The sequence below is a fragment of the Helianthus annuus genome, chromosome 6 (assembly GCF_002127325.2).
Source record: "Helianthus annuus cultivar XRQ/B chromosome 6, HanXRQr2.0-SUNRISE, whole genome shotgun sequence".
In the NCBI taxonomy this organism is placed as follows: domain Eukaryota; kingdom Viridiplantae; phylum Streptophyta; class Magnoliopsida; order Asterales; family Asteraceae; genus Helianthus; species Helianthus annuus.
The window spans coordinates 18138216-18160246 of record NC_035438.2 but is presented as its reverse complement, the minus strand read 5'-3'; the positions used below and the strand labels follow the sequence as shown (position 1 = coordinate 18160246).

At 41.0% G+C, this 22031-nt stretch overlaps 1 protein-coding gene across 1 annotated transcript; it reads left to right on the top strand.

Annotated features, from left to right (window-relative positions):
• The first annotated feature begins 8011 nt into the window (after positions 1-8011).
• Positions 8012-8620, top strand: LOC118479505. Its single transcript, XM_035974055.1, has one exon. It carries the CDS (start codon positions 8012-8014, stop codon positions 8618-8620), a length of 609 nt encoding a protein of 202 aa, XP_035829948.1.
• The last annotated feature ends 13411 nt before the right edge of the window (positions 8621-22031 follow it).

Genomic DNA, 22031 nt, shown 5'->3' with positions numbered 1-22031 from the left:
AGTTGTTCTCGGTGGATTGAGGCCAAAACATGAAGTTCTTCAAGAACACATGATGACGTCCTCCTAGAACACCTTGAATCTTGATGATTTCACGGTTAAAAGTTAAGATTTGGAAGATAGAATGGTGTAGGAGTGCGTGTAGATTAAGAAAGTACAAGATTTAAGACGAGATCTTACCGGAATCGCGAGAAATCTGAAGAAAAGTGGGGAGAACGAGCTAGTCGGACGTCAGTTGCCAAAAGTGGAAAGTATGATGGAGAGGGGCTGGTCGATCGGTTAGTCAGTCCGATCGAACAGCTGTCCTATCGAGCGGCTGGTTGATCGATCAGCTGGTCGATCGACTGGTCGCCTGGTCAATCAGTCGCCTTGTTTGAGTGTTTGGTGCGACGAGTTTGCCGTTTCGATTGCGATTGCGAGCGTTTTGATGCGTTAGAGTTTCCTAGTCAAATTACTTTTAATCCCAACACTATATCAACATACAAGCATCCATATTTCGTATTCGTTTAGCGTCTGCGATTCGATTGCGATTTAGTTTCGATTGATCACCACAACATAACATAACTTAAAAATGCACAAGTAACACATAAGGCACACACACACACACACGTAAAACAATATTCAGAATGCGTAATTCGAGTTGCGAGCGCGATTGCGATAGTGATAACATATGCGATAAATAGCGATAAATATCGATTAAACCTTGATTATTAATAGATACTCCACATAATACAACTAAAGTTAATCATATATTAGACTAACTACGAGTCAAAGAAGTCAAAACAGGAATTGAGCAAGGAGTGACAGATCGCAATTAGCAATCTTTTCTTCCTTTGACTTCAATCTTGACTTTGACTTTGACTTTTGAAACACGGGGTGTTACAGCCTCCCCTAGTTGAGGGAATTTCGTCCCGAAATTAGGCCGAATCCGTAACAAACAACTACGGGTACTTCTCCTTCATATTACCATCGAGTTCCCAAGTGAACTCTGCCCCTCGTTTGCCTTCCCATCGGACTTTCACAATAGGAAGGCGCGAGCGTCTGAGCTGCTTGGTTTGGCGATCCATGATTTCGACAGGCTTATCCACGAAGTGTAGTGTTTCGTTTATTTGAAGATCATCGAGAGGTACAATTAAATCATGCTCAGCTAGGCATTTGCGGAGGTTCGAAACATGGAAAGTCGGGTGGACGTTACTCAGTTCCTCCGGTAGTTCGAGTCTGTAGGCGACTTTTCTGATCCTTTCCGGAATCTTAAAAGGTCCAACATATCGAGGCGCTAGTTTCCCTTTCTTACCGAATCTGACCACACCCTTCCAAGGCGATACCTTTAGGAGTATGTAGTCGCCAACGTTAAATCCAAGGGACTTGCGTCGTCTATCGGCGTAACTTTTCTGACGACTCCGAGCTTTCAACAGATTGTCAGTCGTTTCTTGCAATAGCTCAGGACCGGTTAATTGCGAGTGACCGATCTCGTGCCATACAATAGTGTAACACCCCAGTTTTCGTATGTCGTAATATAATAAACTAATAGTGATGATTTAATGACAAAGAATGGTAAATATAGATTTTTACCATTATGAAAGTCTAATAAATAATGGTAAGTTAAAAAACCCTTGGCATGTGATTAAAGTTAACTAAAGAAAAGTAACAAAGTTAGTGTGAAAAATCACTAATATGGACATACCATAAAAGTTAGGGGCTAAATGTGTAAATGTAGAATAAAATTAGATAAAAAAAAAAAGAAAGAAAGCCAGTTTGGTCTGGCAGTGTGTACGATCGAGAGAGAGGAGGGAGCCAAGGGAGTCAAAACCCTAACATCACAAATCTCTCAAATTGAAAGGGAAAAATTGAAGGTTTATCAATGCATGAGTTAGGAATGTTCATCCTTAAGTGAAATTAACATCAAGTAAGTCTAATTTTATGATTTGGTGATGTTTGATTAATTGATATGTGAAATTTGTGATGTTTTATGAAATCAAACATGAATGCAAGATGATATGAACTTGTAAGAGTTGAAATCATGCTTTAATTTCTCTATGATGATAGATTAGGGTAAAACCCATTCATATGATAAAAGATGATCAAGAATTTGTGAAGCCCTATATGTTAATTTGATGAAAGTTGGTGAAAAGGCTAGATGTAATTGGTTTAGAACTATGTGATCATGATTAGAAAGATAAATTTCTAAGTTAGGGATGTTTATGTTACTCAAAGAGTGAACTATGGAAGTTGTGCTTAAAATGCTTGTACATTATGCTAAACTAGTGATACGCACACCATGTGTTTGACAAAATGCCTAAGTGAGTTTAGTTATGGCTTTTGCATGAATACTTGTTAAAATGATGCAATTTTCTTATGATAATGATGTATGTGATTAGTAAACGCCATAATGTACTATAAGGATTGTGAAAGTAAGGTTTAAGAAAGCTAAAGTATGAGATTATGACATGTAGGCACAAAGAAGGAAGAAGGCGCAAGTCACTCGAAGGCACAAGCATCTCAAGATCGCGGTAAGTTCATATGAACTTTATGTACTCTATTTGTAGATTTATGAATGATACCATTTAGTACTATGATTCTAGTATAATTTCCCTTTATGAATCATGATTGAATAAATGCAAAGAGTTTGTATGGAAAAATGTCCGAAAGATCAAGTTGTGGCAAAATTGAAAAGATCCGTCTAATAGGTTGCAATGTTAAGTAGAATGATAGTTGGAATGTTTAGGAATTTGACTTGCCATACGGGTCTAATAGGGTAAGTATATTGAAGAATATGATATGTGGCGATTCATCACAAATGAATCGGAAAGTGGAATGATGAATGTTTCCGAATGGAAGTAATGATGTTAGTAAGGTAATATGTTATGTTAACGGGTTGAAAAAGAATATGGAATTAAAGGATTTTAATTGTTATGTGTTACGAACTAACAAGTGTTTGTTGTTATGAATGTTAGGTAAATCTCATGCTTGATTGCGGCGCACTCGGACCGAACACACAATGTCGACCTTTTGCATGCTTCCGGTTCATGTTGTTGATTATGAATGGGTCAAAGACTTCGTTTTGTCATATGATATTAAATTGTGTCTAGTATGTTAGTAAGTAGCTAGGATTTCTAAATCTTTTGGTATAGTTTGTACAAAATTGTGCATGGTGAACCTTATGGTCATAACTTTGTGGTTTTGAAAAGTGTCGTAGAACATAACTAAAATGATGTTGTTAAAAGCAGGGGAAAGGTTAAATTTTCGAACAAGTCATGTCAGAATTTTTCAAAAAAAAAAAAAAAATTGTATAAAGTCATGTTATATGTCAAAAGTGGAAAATGGGCGTTTCAAGTTGGTATCAGAGCCTGGGTTTGAGGGATTTAAGCATCAAGTGCTTGAACTCAAACCGAAAGCTCGGGAGAAGTGTGTGTTCGATCCGTGGCGCAAAGCAAGTAAGTGTTCTAAATGATTACGTTATGAAATAATTTTGCATTACAATATAACTTGTTGTGGGACGTTACGAAATGATTACAAGATGTAGTGGAAGATATAGGATGAATCAGATCAGTTTGGGGGTTAATACGGGTCAAAAATGGGTAGAAAAACATGAAAATCAATAAAAGTACGCTGGGTACTACCGTAAGTTACGGTGGTACCGTAGCTTACGGTAGCACCTGGGAGAAGGATGGCTACCGTAAAACAGTAGCCCAGGAACGTAAAGGAAAAGGGGCCACCGTAAGCTACGGTAGCCACCGTAGCTTACGATGGAGGTCATTTTCAGCCCATTTCAAAATATATTGTTCTGTTTATTGTTTTATTCATACGGAAGGTATTTAGAACGATATAATGCGATCCTAATGGGTAAGAAAAGTATATCAAGGTGTAAGGGATAAAGAATACTATGAAGTTGGTTGTCGGAAACGTTGAGTTTCCAAAGAAAGTTTAAGTATGATTTAGTCACGAGTAATTACTTTTACGTATTAGAAAGAATGAGAGCTACGTAGCACTAGTATGGTCATATGATAGAAAGGATGAATGAATGTCTAAAATAAAGAATGATACGATACGAATGCGATAAGGCAAGAAGTATGAATGATGAATGGAATGTGTCATGATAAAATGATGTTAAAACATGATGGTGGAAAGAATGAAATGAAATCTAATGAATGTAACGAATGTTTTATGTTGATGGCTGATATGGTGAATGTGAATGAGGACGACGAAGCACGCCGAAATGAAATAAGAACTATGATTGTGGAAGAAGTAAAGAAAGCAGTAGAGGCTAGTGTTCCCCGACTAGCTCAAGAAGTCGAAGACTCGAAGGACAAGTATTGGAGATAATTAATACCTCGGTAACTTCCAAGGTGGAAGAATTGAAAGAAATGATTAGTGAATTGCAAGTGAAGAAAAGCTTTCGGCGATGCACGTACAAAGAGTTCATGGCATGCAACCCCTTACCCTACAAAGGGGAAGTTGATCCGATAGCTTGTCAAAGGTGGATTTCAAGTACCGAAGCAGTGTTTACACGAAGTAGATGTGAAGTGGAGGATCAAGTAATGTTTGCCACGGGCCTCCTACAACTTCGAGCAAAAGATTGATGGGACGCATACTCGAAGGAATTGGGGGATGATAAGGTACAATCGTTAACATGGCAAGAATTCAAGGAGTCATTTCTGAAATATTATAGTCCACAATCCGCAATTGATAAGATTCAGGAAGACTTCTTACGTCTCAGACAAAAGGATGAAACGATTGACGAGATAACAAACAAGTTCCTTGAGAGGGTGAAGTTCTGTGAGGAGATAGCGGGGACTGAGAGGCAAAGGATTATACGTTACCATGCTATGTTAAAGGCTGAATATCGGGAATTTGTAAACCCCTCCAAGTGTGCAACGTTAAATGAACTAATTGAATGGGCAAGAGACAGAGAAATTAAGATAAAAAGGCAGGTTGAACGGGGAGAGAAAAGGGTAGCGGAGAAGCCTACCAACGCAAGCCCATCGAAAAAGGCAAGATATCAAGACCAAAGCAAGAAGGGGAAAGCAAGTAGTGAAATTCCGACTTGCAAGACGTGTGGGAAGCATCATTCGGGTGAATGTTTGTCGGGAAAGAAGGGATGCTACAAATGTGGACGAGAGGGACATCCGTTTTATAGGTGCCCCGAAAACTCAAAGGCGTGTTATAATTGCAACGAAACGGGGCACATTAAAGCGGAATGTCCGAAACTCCAACAAGGGGCAAAGAGAGATGGAAAGAAGGATGAGCCCCCCAAGGCTCGCGGGAGGATGTTTCAGTTAACCTCGGATGAAGCCAAAGCTAGCCCGGACGTGGTTTCAGGTATATTCTTGGTTAATTCTATGGCTATGAATGTTTTATTTGATTCCGGGGCTAGTAGGTCGTTCATTTCTAATGAATTGTTAGCTCACCCATCGTTTAAGCTTGAAAAGATGTCAATACCCTTAGAGGTTGAAGTTGCTGATAGTAAAAGCTATTTGTTGCATGATGTTTGCAAAAACTGTAAGATAATAATCGAAGATGAGGAATTTAGTATAGACCTTGTTCCAATGTACATGGGGGAATTTAAAGTAGTTGTAGGAATGGATTGGCTAGCCCAAAACCATGCTGAAATTCAATGTGAAAAGAAAGTCATTCATGTAGTAACCTCGGGGGGGAAACGGATAAGTGTTCAAGGGGAAAGGGTCATCAAGCCGAAATTGTGCTCTATAAGAAAAGCTGTCAAACATGTGAGGAACGGGGGTAGAGCTTATCTATCCTATGTGATTGACACTAATCGAGGTGTCCCAAAGCTTGAAGATGTGAACGTGGTGAATGAATATCCGGATGTGTTTCCGGAAGACCTACCAGGGCTCCCACCTGAACGAGAAGTAGAATTCAAAATAGAGCTTAACCCGGGTGCAAAACCGGTAGCTAAAGCTCCTTATCGGTTGGCCCCAACCGAAATGAAAGAATTGATGACGCAGCTTCAGGAGTTGCTCGAAAAGGGTTTTATTAAACCAAGTGTTTCACCATGGGGAGCACCCGTATTATTTGTGAGGAAGAAAGATGGTTCGATGCGAATGTGCATCGACTATCGAGAGTTGAACAAGTTAACGGTGAAGAATCGATACCCATTGCCCAGAATTGATGACCTATTTGACCAGCTACAAGGGGCAAGATGGTTTTAAAAATTGATTTGCGGTCGGGATATCACCAACTGCGTGTGCGAGAAGAAGATGTGCCGAAAACTGCGTTTCGAACACGGTACGGGCATTACGAGTTTTTAGTAATGTCCTTTGGGCTGACGAACGCACCAGCTGCGTTTATGGATTTAATGAATCGGGTGTGCCGACATATGCTTGATAAGTATGTAATCGTTTTCATCGACGATATCCTAATATACTCCCGTAGTGTAGCAGGGCATGCTTCCCATTTACGTGATGTATTGGAGACGCTACGCAAGGAAAAGTTATATGCAAAGTTCTCAAAGTGCGCCTTTTGGCTTAGAGAGGTACAATTTTTGGGTCATGTGATCGATGCGGATGGTGTTCATGTGGATCCGTCCAAGGTAGATGCGGTAATGAATTGGGTACCCCCGAAGAATCCAAGCGAAATAAAAAGTTTTCTAGGCTTGGCTGGGTACTACAGGAGATTTATCCAAGATTTCTCCAAGATAGCCTCTCCTATGACAAAGTTAACAAAGAAGAATGAAAAGTTTATCTGGGGTGAAGAACAAGAAAAAGCGTTTCAGAGTTTAAAAGAAAAGCTCTCAAATTCTCCGGTATTGACACTACCGGATGGAACAGATGAATTAGTAGTATATACTGACGCCTCCCGCCAAGGATTAGGTTGCGTATTAATGCAAAAGGGTAAGGTCATTGCTTATGCCTCAAGTTAACTCAAACAGCATGAAAACAATTACCCAACTCATGATCTAGAATTGGCGGCAGTCGTGTTTGCTTTGAAGATATGGAGGCACTACCTTTATGGGGTGAAATGTACTATCTTCTCGGATCATAAAAGCCTCAAATATTTTTTCGAACAGAAAGATCTCAATATGAGGCAACGAACATGGTTGGAACTCATTAAGGATTACGATTATGACATCCATTACCATCCCGGGAAGGCTAATGTAGTAGCGGACGCACTTAGTCGAAAGGAGTACCCACCCCCGATTCGGGTAAAATCCATGAAGATGGTAGTCACTACTAAACTCCTTGAAGAAATTCGAGAAGCTCAAACGAAATCTTTAAATGCTGTTGACCCGAAGAAAGAAAGAACGAAAGGGTTTATTCATGAATTGGAAGAGAATGCAAATGGTATGAAAACGAGGTACAATCGAATTTGGATACCTCGGTATTGTGAGGTGAAAGAATTATTGTTGAATGAGGCTCACAAGTCTCGATACTCCGTTCATCCGGGGGCTACAAAGATGTATCGAGACTTGAGAATGAATTATTGGTGGCCGGGGATGAAGAGAGACATTGTCAAATATGTTGCGAAATGTTTGACATGTTCTCAAGTAAAGGCCGAACACCAAAAGCCGTATGGGAAATTGCAACCCTTGGAGATCCCAGTGTGGAAGTGGGAGCATGTAACGATGGATTTGGTAACTAAGCTTCCCAAGACAAAAAAAGGGCACGATGCAATATGGGTGGTCGTTGACCGACTGACCAAAAGCGCACATTTCTTACCGATTCGGGAAAATTATAACTCAGAAAAGATGGCGGAAGTCTATATGAACGAGATTATATCCCGACATGGGGTTCCGGTGTCTATAGTATCCGATCGGGACACCCGGTTCACATCGCGTTATTGGAGGAAGTTTCATGAAGAATTGGGGACCCAATTACACATTAGCGCCGCCTACCATCCACAAACCGATGGTCAGTCAGAACGAACTATTCAGACATTAGTTGATATGTTAAGGGCGTATGTTATGGATTTCGGAGGAAGCTGGGATGATCATCTACCTTTGGTAGAGTTCTCATATAATAATAGCTATCATAACAGCATAAGAATGGCCCCCTAAGAAATGCTTTATGGAAGGAAATGTAGGACCCCAGTTTGTTGGGGGGAAGTGGGTCAACGAGAAATCGCGTCAAAAGAAGTAGTGGCCAAGACGAATGAAAAAATAGATATGGTTAGATCAAGAATAAAAGCAGCGCAAGATAGACAAAAGTCTTATGCGGATCGACGAAGTCGGCCAATTGAATTTCAAGTGGGAGATCATGTATTACTAAAGGTCTCTCCATGGAAAGGAATAATCCATTTTCGTAAACGCGGGAAGTTAGGTCCTCGATACATCGGGCTATTCAAAATACTCGCCCGGGTCGGGGCGGTGGCATATCAGTTAGAATTACCACCCGCGCTGGATGGGATTCATAACACCTTTCATGTGTCGCAGTTGCGAAAGTGCCTTGCGGATGAGACGGCATACGTGCCTATGGATGACATTGAAGTGGATAAGAAGTTGAATTATGTTGAAAGGCCCGTCGCAATTAAAGATTTTAAAGTGAAGCACCTCCGAAACAAATCCGTTCGACAAGTGTTGGTTCAATGGCAACACCGGAAGGGATCGGATCTCACATGGGAAGCGGAGGATGATATGCAAAAGCACTACCCGGAATCATTTGGTACGTAGTCAGGTTTCGGGGACGAAACCTTTTATAAGGGGGGTGGACTTGTAACACCCCAGTTTTCGTATGTCGTAATATAATAAACTAATAGTGATGATTTAGTGACAAAGAATGGTAAATATAGATTTTTACCATTATGAAAGTCTAATAAATAATGGTAAGTTAAAAAACCCTTGGCATGTGATTAAAGTTAACTAAAGAAAAGTAACACAGTTAGTGTGAAAAATCACTAATATGGACATACCATAAAAGTTAGGGGCTAAATGTGTAAATGTAGAATAAAATTAGATAAAAAAAAAAAAGAAAGAAAGCCAGTTTGGTCTGGCAGTGTGTACGATCGAGAGAGAGGAGGGAGCCAAGGGAGTCAAAACCCTAACATCACAAATCTCTCAAATTGAAAGGGAAAAATTGAAGGTTTATCAATGCATGAGTTAGGAATGTTCATCCTTAAGTGAAATTAACATCAAGTAAGTCTAATTTTATGATTTGGTGATGTTTGATTAATTTGATATGTGAAATTTGTGATGTTTTATGAAATCAAACATGAATGCAAGATGATATGAACTTGTAAGAGTTGAAATCATGCTTTAATTTCTCTATGATGATAGATTAGGGTAAAACCCATTCATATGATAAAAGATGATCAAGAATTTGTGAAGCCCTATATGTTAATTTGATGAAAGTTGGTGAAAAGGCTAGATGTAATTGGTTTAGAACTATGTGATCATGATTAGAAAGATAAATTTCTAAGTTAGGGATGTTTATGTTACTCAAAGAGTGAACTATGGAAGTTGTGCTTAAAATGCTTGTACATTATGCTAAACTAGTGATACGCACACCATGTGTTTGACAAAATGCCTAAGTGAGTTTAGTTATGGCTTTTGCATGAATACTTGTTAAAATGATGCAATTTTCTTATGATGATTAGTAAACGCCATAACGTACTATAAGGATTGTGAAAGTAAGGTTTAAGAAAGCTAAAGTATGAGATTATGACATGTAGGCACAAAGAAGGAAGAAGGCGCAAGTCACTCGAAGGCACAAGCATCTCAAGATCGCGGTAAGTTCATATGAACTTTATGTACTCTATTTGTAGATTTATGAATGATACCATTTAGTACTATGATTCTAGTATAATTTCCCTTTATGAATCATGATTGAATAAATGCAAAGAGTTTGTATGGAAAAATGTCCGAAAGATCAAGTTGTGGTAAAATTGAAAAGATCTGTCTAATAGGTTGGAATGTTAAGTAGAATGATAGTTGGAATGTTTAGGAATTTGACTTGCCATACGGGTCTAATGGGGTAAGTATATTGAAGAATATGATATGTGGCGATTCATCACAAATGAATCGGAAAATGGAATGATGAATGTTTCCGAATGGAAGTAATGATGTTAGTAAGGTAATATGTTATGTTAACGGGTTGAAAAAGAATATGGAATTAAAGGATTTTAATTGTTATGTGTTACGAACTAACAAGTGTTTGTTGTTATGAATGTTAGGTAAATCTCATGCTTGATTGCGGCGCACTCGGACCGAACACACAATGTCGACCTTTTGCATGCTTCCGGTTCATGTTGTTGATTATGAATGGGTCAAAGACTTCGTTTTGTCATATGATATTAAATTGTGTCTAGTATGTTAGTAAGTAGCTAGGATTTCTAAATCTTTTGGTATAGTTTGTACAAAATTGTTCATGGTGAACCTTATGGTCATAACTTTGTGGTTTTGAAAAGTGTCGTAGAACATAATTAAAATGATGTTGTTAAAAGCAGGGGAAAGGTTAAATTTTCGAACGGGTCATGTCAGAATTTTTCAAAAAAAAAAATTGTATAAAGTCATGTTATATGTCAAAAGTGGAAAATGGGCGTTTCAAATAGGCGATCGACATCTTCTTCCATATAAAGCCTCAAATGGTGCCATTTGAATGCTGGAATAATAACTGTTATTATACGAAAATTCGACTAGCGGCAGGTAAGTGTCCCAATTACCACTGAAATCTATAACACACAAACGGAGCATGTCTTCAAGGGTACGAATCGTTCTTTCCGTCTGACCGTCGGTTTGAGGATGGAATGCGGTACTCAGATTAAGCGTAGTACCGAGAGCCACTTGAAACGTTTCCCACAGTCGCGAGGTAAACCGAGCATCACGGTCAGAGATGATGTCACGAGGCGTCCCATGATTACAAATGATCTCATCGGTGTAGATTCGGGCTAATCGTTCTACCTTGTAGTATTCCTGTATCGGCAAAAAGTGAGCAGATTTGGTCAAACGGTCGACGACAACCCAAATGCTATTGTGGCCTGCGTTTGTTCGGGGGAGTTGGGTTATGAAGTCCATAGCTATGCTTTCCCACTTCCACATAGGGATCGGCGGTTGTTCGAGTAAGCCAGAGGGTCTTTGGTGTTCAGCCTTGACCTTCGAGCAAGTCAGGCACTTTCCAACATAGAGGGCGATATCCCTTTTCATGCCCGGCCACCAATACTTACAGCGAAGGTCCTGGTACATTTTATCGGCACCGGGATGAATAGAATATCGGGATTTGTGAGCTTCGTCCATTAGAATCTGCCGCAAATCGTTCCGCTTAGGGATCCAAATTCGGTCCATATAATGGAATATCCCATTCGACTTATTAACAAGCTGGGCTCTGTAACACCTCGAAAAATTTCGTCCAATAATGTCTTGACACGTGTCATAAGGTTCCGTTATGTGAAAACATACTTTAGAGGGACTAAAAGTGACAAACGGTGAAAACTATGGAACGTAAGGGTCCAAAGTGTCAACAATGGATAAATAGACTCTATGATAACCCCACATAATGTTTATAACCTTTAACGGATGGTTCATGGATCATACGACGCGGAAATTGCACAAAAGTGAAGTATTGTAAACTATAGGGGCCAAAAGTGTCAACATGTTTAATTTATACCTCTGAGTGAACTTTTGGCAGACCCGAAGCTTTGTATAGCTAAAATATACTCACTAGAATATGTGGTTAAAATTTCATGAAGTTTCGTCAACGTATGAGAAAGTTATGGCCAAAACCGTACTTAAAGGACTAAAAGCGTCAACGTCGAATTTCAGGGCTTTTCGGTTGAGCGCAAAGTTATCCGAGGGCATTACCATGTTGGTAAAAGTCCTAAGGTTCTTAGAAACCAAGTTTGGGGGTTTACGGGTCGAGAAAAGTAGCCGAAACATCGCGTACAAGTTCAGGGGTCAAAGCTGTCAACATTGGAAAGTTGTTTGGCTGAAACAAGGGTCAGGCGACCCGCCTGGGAAAGCCCAAGCGGGCCGCGTGGGACTGCCAGCGACCAGAAATTCGGTTTTGGGTCGAATTGAGTCCGAATTTGAGTGGAATCCAGCTGGTTTCGCCTCCAATTGCACCAATTAAGAGTCATGCATGGCTACTACTACAGGAACCTCGAAATTATGGGTTTAAATCAGATTATTGATCATTTCTTGATCATTTTTCATAGTAACAAGTGCTCTCTCTCTATCAAGAACCTTCAAGGCAAGACTTCTGGAGCTAAACTGATCATCAAGGCCGACTTCTAGTGTCCACTAAACATCTATAGGACTCTTGTAAGCCTTCAATTCGTTCTTTAATCCGTTTTTATAGTGATTATTGCTAAAAGTCAAACTGGGTGTTCATAACCTTTGACTTTCTGATTAAACGGATTTCTTTCAGTAATTTCTCGAATTGAAACTTGTTATAGATTGGTATTTATGTGGGAAACAAACCCTCTAAAGGTTACTAACTGATTCCCACTACATGCATGCTTAATGTCGAGTCAAACCTATTTCTAAAAAGTCAACAGAAGTGATTTTTGTGAAAAATGACATGATTAATGATATAGATGACATGCAACCTGATTGATCATTGAAAATAACTTGTAATATATATATAAATGTGTTTTAATCATCATCAACTCGACAATCTATAGTATAGCCACGAATCGGAACCGAAAGTCTTGTAAAACGATTATTTCGTAGACTATCGATTCGGATTCATACATGCATGTTCGAGATCTGTATTGGAAAGTATTTTTGACTATTTTTATTTTAGTTAAACTTTCTGGAATTTTCTTTGATTGAGTCTATGTTTAGCCTATTCGAATGTATGTTTCCGGTTTATGCGTAAAGTTGACTATTTTGCCCTTTTTGATTTAAAACGGGATTTTTGGAAAAGTGAAAGGATAGAAATCTTTATTTTTATTATATAAACTTGCACCGAAAGTTTCGGATCAGTTGGTGGTCCAGATTGTGGGTTATGGCCATTAGCGTAAAACTATATTATAAATTTACATAAACGGTCCTTTTCGCATAGAACCCGTTTCTGGCCACGTTTTGGTACAAAACTTTTTACCAACAGAAGTAATATAATATTCTGGGAATTTTGATGATTTTTAATTAATTTTTGGCTGAACGGATCCTAGATCGCCTAGTCATTTCGGCTTATGTCGGTTTTGACCGTTTTAGCCATAAAACGAGTTTTACACATCCTTTTGACCCGAAACCTTTTTCTACTGATTTTATATGATGAATAAATTATTATAAGACTTCTGGAAATATAAAAATCTCAGATTTATTGTGAAAACCCGAAAACGCCCTTAAATCGTATTCTTAGCGTTTTAAGCGCATAGTAAGCGTTGTACTTGTTTTAAACCTATAAGACTTATACCTACTGATGTAAATTACATATTTTCATATAATAACAGTAAGTATAATATTTTGAACTCAGGTTTCCAGTTTTGGCATTTTTAGCCCTTGTGAAATTACTAAATTGCCCCTACGGTGCATAGTTTGGTTTTAAATGATATATTTGATATATGGGTCATACCCTACTGATATAATATGTTATATTAAGTATATTTACTGTATGAACCAGACCCGAAACTCAGATTTCTAATTTTACCCTTTTATTGTCTTTAAATGACCAAAATGCCCTTCTAAGGCATAAATTGGGTTTAAAATTATTCCGGGCAATATAGAACATAACTTACTGATATAATATCATATTCTAAGCATATTAATTCAGGGAACTTGCATTTGAATCTTTTGGCTACCCGTATCGCCCTTATTGCGTTCGGTTCGGTTTACGTAACTAGTTTGCGTAAATTGACCGAGACGGGTCAAACATTATCATTTTTATCTCAAAATCCAGAATGTATTTAGTATACCCATATTAAACAAGTATTCAAACTTGTCGGGTCTAAATCACATTCTATCCGGTCTTTCGCTTAATCGTGCGTAAACCGTATCATTCCTAAAACTAACCGGTCAAAGCTTAAGCTTAAATAAAAGGCCGTTAGGAATCTAATAGGTTAATTATAAACCTTTGTTCCAGATTAGGAAGCCCGGTAAAAGCTACCACCACTTATCGTTTGTGACTTATACTTGCTCAGGTAAATACATTTTGACTTATTTTCCCTATACGGGCTTGGGGTACGGTATTTAAAATACCGCTTGATCGGGCGCACAAGTCCTGCGCCTTATAGGTGTACAGTCTTGAATAGCTTGTGCGACTTCGTTTAAACAGTTTTGTCTTACTTAAAGGCTTTGGGGGGTTATTGACCGTGTCCCGGATATCCTTGGCATTATCTTACGAGATGGCCACGACCAGAGCACGGGGTGTAGGCGTACACCCGTCGTGTATAACTCTTTGATGTGGTGTGTCAATTAAATCTCTAGCCCGGACAGTAGATCCCGGGCCACCAGAGATATAAGTGCATGTAATTCGTTCACAAGTTTATATGATATAATTATCCCAAGTTAATAAAAATATTTATGCCTTGTGCATTTAAATAAATTTTCAATCATTTTCAAAATGAGTCAGTCGATTTGTATTTACCAGTGTAAACTGACGTATTTTTCCCAAAAGATTAAGTGCAGGTACTATACGGAAATAGGCTGGCTGTTTCCTAGAGAGCGTCCACAATAGTCTCGCAAACTCGGACGACATTTATCTGTTGAACTATTTATTTCTATTTTTATTTGATCCGCCTGTGGATCCATTTCAACTACTGTGATATTTATTATTACACTTTATTTAAAAGTTGAAATGTTTCTATTCTGCTTCCGCTGTGCATTATTATATTGTGTTGATTGTCTATGACGATGCCAACTACGTCACTGTACCCCACACCGGGCCCACCGGTGACACGTGGAAATCGGGGTGTGACAGGTTGGTATCAGAGCCAATGCTGAGTGAATTAAACACTATCCTAATGTGTTTAATCTCAGTTACACAATTGCGCATTCCTCGATTTTCGAGTCTAGACAAAGAACTTAGGAAATGTTCAACAATTCGTTTAATTTCATTTTATTTATTATTGCATTGTCTTATATATATTGTTGTGCAACTTGTTTGATTTTTGACAGGATCACTATGCCGCCAAGAATGAGAGGTCGAGGAGGATTTGCTACTACCCACGACCATGAGGCAGGGCCCTCACATAGGCGAGCACCATCCGCCACGCACAACACAGCCGCCAACGACCTTTGGAGGTCTTTCGCCGAGCCTGCTAGACACTCGGTGTCCGCCAGCACTTCACCGTCTTTACCCCACTCGTTTGGGCCCCACTCAGAGAATGGGCCCCATGGTTCGCATGGATCCTACATACCATTGCAGCAGTCACCGCACCAGTATCCAGCGCCAGCCTACCAGGGTTTGTATAACCCTGATGCTTTCGTGGACGAGCCGGTGGGTCATAACCCACTTGGACCGGAGGACCACTTTTCTGGTGGTCACGAGATGGACGTCGACGAGGATACGGACCCCTCGCTACCTCCATCAGGTACGCCTAACCATCCGATTGAGATATCGGATGGGTCGCCATTTAGGGGATCACCCTATAATGGTGGGGACAGCTTCCAGGAGAGGTTCAAGCAGCATGATTGGTACTTCACCCCTAGCCACAACTCTCCGATGCTTCAATCACTCCATGGTACTCCGATGCTCCAATCGCTCCATGGTTCGCCGGTGCACTCGCAGCACCACTCGCAGCAGCTTCAGCAGCAGCCGCCATTACCGCAGGACCTATCTGAGGCCCTGTGGCGCGACGTGATCACTCCGTCGCCACCGCCGCCACCAGTCTTACCTCCTCCGCCTCAGAGGCCTAGGAGGAATGCGCGCATGTCTACGCGCGGAGGGATTCGCATAGGCACCCCTCCACGTGTTAGTAGCAGCCGCTACACGTCTCTACCCGGGGAGTCTGAGACAGGGGAGTCTCAGCATCCCGTATCGGAGGTTACTTCTGTTCCGATCCCGCCTCTGCCGCCGCAAAATTTTGGAGAGCCGATTCCGGCTTATGCTAGTGCCGCCCAGTTCAACCCGTTCGAGCATGTATTCCCTCAGGGTTATGATTACACGGGAGACCCTTATTGGCAAGCTGTGAACTACAGCTCACTCCCACCCAGTGGTCCGTTGGGAGACACTTGGACTGCTGGGCAGTCTACTTTTGGTTACCCTCCGGGTTACCAGCAGCCACCGCAGCCGCAGCCTTACCAGCCGCCGCAGCCGCAGCACTACCAGCCACCACTACCGGCGCCTATGATGTCACCGCCGCAGGTTCAGGAGATCCTGCATGGGATTGATAGCATGCGACGGGAGATGCAAAATGATCGCCGTCACAACCGTGGCATGTTCCAGAAGGTATTCGATTTGCTCAAGGGTAAGAGCAAGAAGGATCGTTGAATCCTTCGATTATCATTTCATGTACTCATGTCCCTGCGTGGACATTTATTCCAGTACTCTACCCCTATGTGGGTATATCTATCTTATTCTACCCCTGCGTGGGTATGCTATTCTGTTGACCCCAGCGTGGGTTTGCTTTATTTTGTTTTGCTATTGTTGTTACTTGTTTAGCCCCTGCGCGGGCCTGTTATTCATGTTATCCATGTTATTTCAAAGTCCCGTTTAGGGCAAATATGTACTGGTATTTTATTGGAAATTTAAATGGTTAATTCGAATTTATCATTTTATTTATATGCATGAATAATATTAAAATAATGGAAAATATCAATTTTTATTTGATTTGCCATTTTATAAGAATCTTAGTAAGGTATAACCTAGCCTAAATGCCTTATTAACAGGCCTGGCCCTGATGGTAAAACCTGGTTGAAAAGATTCAACTCCCTGTTAACATCTGAGAACATGTTAACATTCTTGGCTAAGCGTGATTCGTAAAATCACACATGTCACCCTTTTTAATAAATTATCTACAGATTTTATCTGTATACAAGTCTATTAATGACTTGATACCTACGGGTTATGACTATGTCATATAGTGGCAGTTGTGGTCTATGACTCCCTGCCTAGTAAAGAAATTATCTACAGATTTTATCTGTACACAAGTCTATTAACGGCTTGATACCTACGGGTTATAACTATGTTATATAATGACAGTTGTGGTTTATGACTCTCTGTCTAGCAAAGGATTATTTGTTTAATTATACAATTTATAGTCCTATAAAAATCTAAATTTGTAATTTAGTAATTGTCCATGTGACTAGGCCTATGGTGCCAATATATAAAATTTCATTCCTTGATTGCTAATAAGAGCTTGAATGAAATTTATTAAAATTAACTGCTAAGGTTCTTGATACCATGGTTAATAAATCGTCTAGAACGATAATACTGTTAGGTTCTAAATAAGACCTTGTCCTTTATTGTAGCTTAAAGCTACGATGGCCAAATAGGAAGAAACCAACAGTCATTCTGGGGAACGCTCAGATAATGCAAAGATTCACGTTACCGGTGCAGAATTGCAAGCACTGATAGATAATGCTGTCGCCAAGGCTATGGATAGGCAGTTCAAAGAATCTAGTGGTACTCAGAGTAGAACCCGCTCAGTGACGCATGTCAAGGCTAAGACTCATTCTGGGGCTCATAGTAAGCCGCCATCTAAAAAGAGTGAGCCGAAGAAAGCTGAGGATGATAATCACTCCTCCAACCACAGCAGCGTCCCAAAGCAGGAGATTAAGCTGAAACATGACACGTACAGCAGATCCTGTACGTACAAGTACTTTGTATCTTGCAAGCCCAGAGATTTCACTGGGGAAAAGGGAGCCGTCGATTGCATGACGTGGATTGACGAGATGGATACTGTGGTTGATATCAGCGGGTGTGCTGATAGGGACGTCGTGAAGTACGTGTCCCAGTCATTCAAAGGAGATGCGTTAGCATGGTGGAAGTCACTCCTACAAGCTGCCGGTAAGGCCACACTGTACGGTTTGTCATGGGAACAGTTTGTGGCCCTGATTAAAGAGAACTTCTGTCCGCAACACGAGGTCGAGCGAATTGAATCGGATTTTGTATCCTTAGTCATGAAGAACCTCGATTGTCAAGCGTATCTTACCACGTTCAACACGTTGTCTCGTTTAGTGCCTTACTTGGTGACCCCGGAGCCGCGTAGGATTGCTCGATTCATTGGGGGTCTGGCACCGGAGATTAAAGCCAGCGTCAAAGCTTCGAGACCTACTACATTTAGATCCGTAGCGGATCTATCCCTCTCCCTCACTCAAGACGTGGTTAGATTGAGAGCTATGAAGAGCTCTGAGGAGAACAAACGGAAACGTGAGGATGACACCTCACGAAGATCTGAAAAGCGACATAGAGGGAACAACGACCGTAGGAAAGGGTCGGGGTCTAGGAAAAATGATCATCAGTCGGATGAGAAACCCAGATGCAAGATCTGCAGGAGGCACCACTTTGGGAGGTGTCGGTTGGAAACGAAATCCCAGTCTTTCGAGAAACGTTGTGGGATCTGCAAGTCCACAGATCATAAAGCTGTGGATTGCAAGAAGATGAAGGATGCAACGTGTTTTGGTTGCAACGAGAAAGGGCACATTCGGCCCAACTGCCCAAAGTTTGCAAAGAAGGCCGAGGAAGGAAAGAAGACTAATGCGAGAGTCTTCATGATGGACGCAAAGGAAGCAGTCCTTGATGATAACGTCATTACCGGTACGTTTCTTGTAAATGATGTTTTTGCTAGAGTCTTGTTTGATTCGGGGGCTGATAAGTCATTTGTAGATGATAAGTTTTGTAAACTGTTGAACCTTCCTGTTAAAACCTTAAGTGTGAAATATGAGGTGGAATTAGCCGATGGAACCTTAGAAACCGCCTCGACTGTTCTAGATGGATGTGTTATATCCATTAGGAATCATTCCTTCCCGTTATCCTTGCTTCCCTTTAAGCTAGCTGGATTCGACATAGTGATAGGCATGGATTGGTTGTCGAGTAACCAAGCCCAGATTCTGTGCAACAGAAAGCAAGTAATAGTTAAGACTCCGTCTGGTGAGTCACTTACTATTCAAGGAGATACCCAGCATGGATTACCCGAGCAAGTGTCCATGCTCAAGGCATCCAGATGCATGCAAAAGGGATGTGTCATTTATATGGCACAAGTTACCATAGATGAGCCGAAGCCGAAGATTGAAGATATTCCTGTTATCTCGGAATATCCTGAAGTGTTTCCTGAAGAACTACCCGGTTTGCCACCGGATAGGCAAGTAGAGTTTCGGATAGATATCATTCCTGGCACTGCACCTGTAGCAAGAGCACCATACAGATTGGCACCAACGGAGATGAAGGAGTTGAGGACGCAGTTGGATGATCTATTAGCTAAAGGTTTTATTAGACCTAGCTCATCTCCTTGGGGAGCGCCAATCTTGTTCGTTAAAAAGAAGGATGGTTCGATGCGTCTGTGCATCGATTATCGTGAGCTTAACAAGGTCACTATCAAGAATCGGTATCCGTTACCCAGGATCGACGATCTGTTCGACCAGTTGCAAGGAGCAAGCTATTTCTCCAAGATTGACCTGAGGTCAGGTTATCATCAGTTGAAGGTCAAGGAGGAAGATGTACACAAGACCGCGTTTAGGACTCGTTATGGACATTACGAGTTCCTAGTGATGCCGTTTGGGCTCACTAACGCACCAGCCGCGTTCATGGATCTCATGAATCGCGTCTGCAAACCCTATTTAGATAAGTTCGTTATCGTCTTTATTGACGACATCCTTATCTACTCGAAGAGCCAAGCTGACCATGAGAAACACCTTCGTTGTATTCTCAAACTTCTGTATCAAGAGAAGCTTTATGCCAAATTTTCGAAGTGTGAATTTTGGCTTCGAGAAGTCCAGTTTCTTGGACATGTTGTAAGCGAGCGTGGTATCCAAGTAGATCCCGCTAAAGTAGAAGCAGTCATGAATTGGCAGGAGCCGAGGACTCCTACGGAAATTCGCAGTTTCCTCGGATTGGCAGGATATTATAGAAGATTCATCGAGGACTTCTCAAGGATTGCTGCGCCCCTAACTTCATTGACCCGTAAGAAGATTAAGTTTGATTGGGGCCCTAAGCAGCAGGAATCCTTTGACATTCTGAAGCAGAAGCTGAGCAATGCGCCAGTATTAACATTGCCCGATGGTATAGATGAATTTGTGGTGTATTGTGATGCATCACATACTGGCATGGGCTGCGTACTCATGCAGAAAGGCAAAGTCATTGCCTACGCTTCTCGACAGCTCAAAGTGCACGAGAAGAACTACACCACCCACGATTTGGAATTGGGTGCGGTTGTATTTGCATTGAAGCTATGGAGACACTACTTGTATGGAACCAAGTGTATAATTTATTCGGATCACAAGAGTCTTCAGCATCTGTTCAATCAGAAGGAATTGAACATGCGTCAAAGGCGATGGATGGAAACCCTCAATGATTATGACTGTGAGATAAGATACCATCCAGGCAAGGCAAATGTGGTTGCCGACGCCTTAAGCAGAAAGGAAAGGGTTAAACCGATCAGAATCAATGCCAAGCGCATTGAGATAAGAAATAATTTGAATGAAAGGGTGTTAGCTGCACAGAAGGAAGCTGTGCTGGAAGCTAACTATCCTGCAGAAAAGTTGGGAGTAACTGAGGAGCAGTTAGCCCACGACAAGGATGGTATGCTACGCCTAAACGGACGAATATGGGTTCCAGTTTATGGAGGACTTCGGGATGTTATCCTCCAGGAAGCCCACAGCTCTAAATATTCCGTTCATCCTGGAGCTGATAAGATGTACCAGGATTTGAAATCAAACTACTGGTGGATTGGTTTGAAAAAGTCCGTGGCCGAGTATGTGGCCAAATGTTTGACTTGTGCGCAAGTTAAGGCTGAGCATCAGAAGCCGTCAGGTTTGCTTCAGCAGCCTGAAATTCCCAAATGGAAATGGGAAATGGTGACAATGGATTTTATCACCAAGTTGCCAAAGACGAAAAAGGGAAATGATACCATATGGGTCATAGTAGACAGACTGACTAAGTCAGCTCATTTTCTACCCATCAAAGAGACGTATAGCTCAGACATGTTAGCTCAATTATACGTCGATAAGATAGTAGCGCTACATGGTATACCTATATCTATTATCTCTGATAGAGATACTAGATATACGTCACATTTTTGGAAGAGTTTCCAACAATCGTTGGGCACTCGTTTGAATTTTAGTACGGCTTATCATCCTCAGACCGATGGTCAGAGTGAGCGTACTATTCAGACTTTGGAAGACATGCTTCGTGCATGTGCGATCGACTTGGGTGGTAGTTGGGATAAGCACCTACCACTGATTGAATTCTCCTACAACAATAGCTACCATTCCAGCATAAAGGCTGCGCCTTTTGAGGCCCTATACGGTAGAAAGTGTAGATCGCCCATTTGTTGGGCAGAAGTTGGAGATGTCCAGTTGTCTGGACCAGATATCGTCTTTGAGACGACAGATAAGATCGTTCAGATCCGTGATCGTTTGAAAGCTGCCAGGGATAGGCAGAAAAGTTATGCGGATCCTAAGCGCAAAGATTTTCACTTTGATGTGGGTGAGAAAGTGTTGCTTAAGGTATCACCTTGGAAAGGTGTAATGCGATTTGGAAAGAAAGGCAAGCTAAGCCCGAGATATATAGGACCTTTCGAGATAATCGAACGTGTCGGGGCAGTCGCTTACAAGTTAAACTTGCCTGAAGAGCTTAGTGCCATTCATAATGTGTTTCACATCTGTAATCTGAAGAAGTGTTTCGCTGACGATTCACTGGTTATACCACATACAGAGATACACATAGACGAAAGTCTAAAGTTTGTTGAAAAACCTTTGTCGATTGAGGATCGACAGGTAAAGAAACTTCGAAGGAAGCATGTGCCTATTGTAAAGGTCAAGTGGGATGCCCGTAGAGGTCCCGAATACACGTGGGAAGTGGAATCCACGATGAAAGAAAAATATCCCCATTTGTTTGATTAAATCTCGGGGTCGAGATTTCTTTTAAGGGGGTGAGGATGTAACACCTCGAAAAATTTCGTCCAATAATGTCTTGACACGTGTCATAAGGTTCCGTTATGTGAAAACATACTTTAGAGGGACTAAAAGTGACAAACGGTGAAAACTA

What these genes read in the sequence shown, in the direction of transcription:
- LOC118479505 (XM_035974055.1), top strand. Translation starts at nt 8,012, where the DNA reads ATGCTTTATGGAAGGAAATGTAGGACCCCAGTTTGTTGGGGGGAAGTG.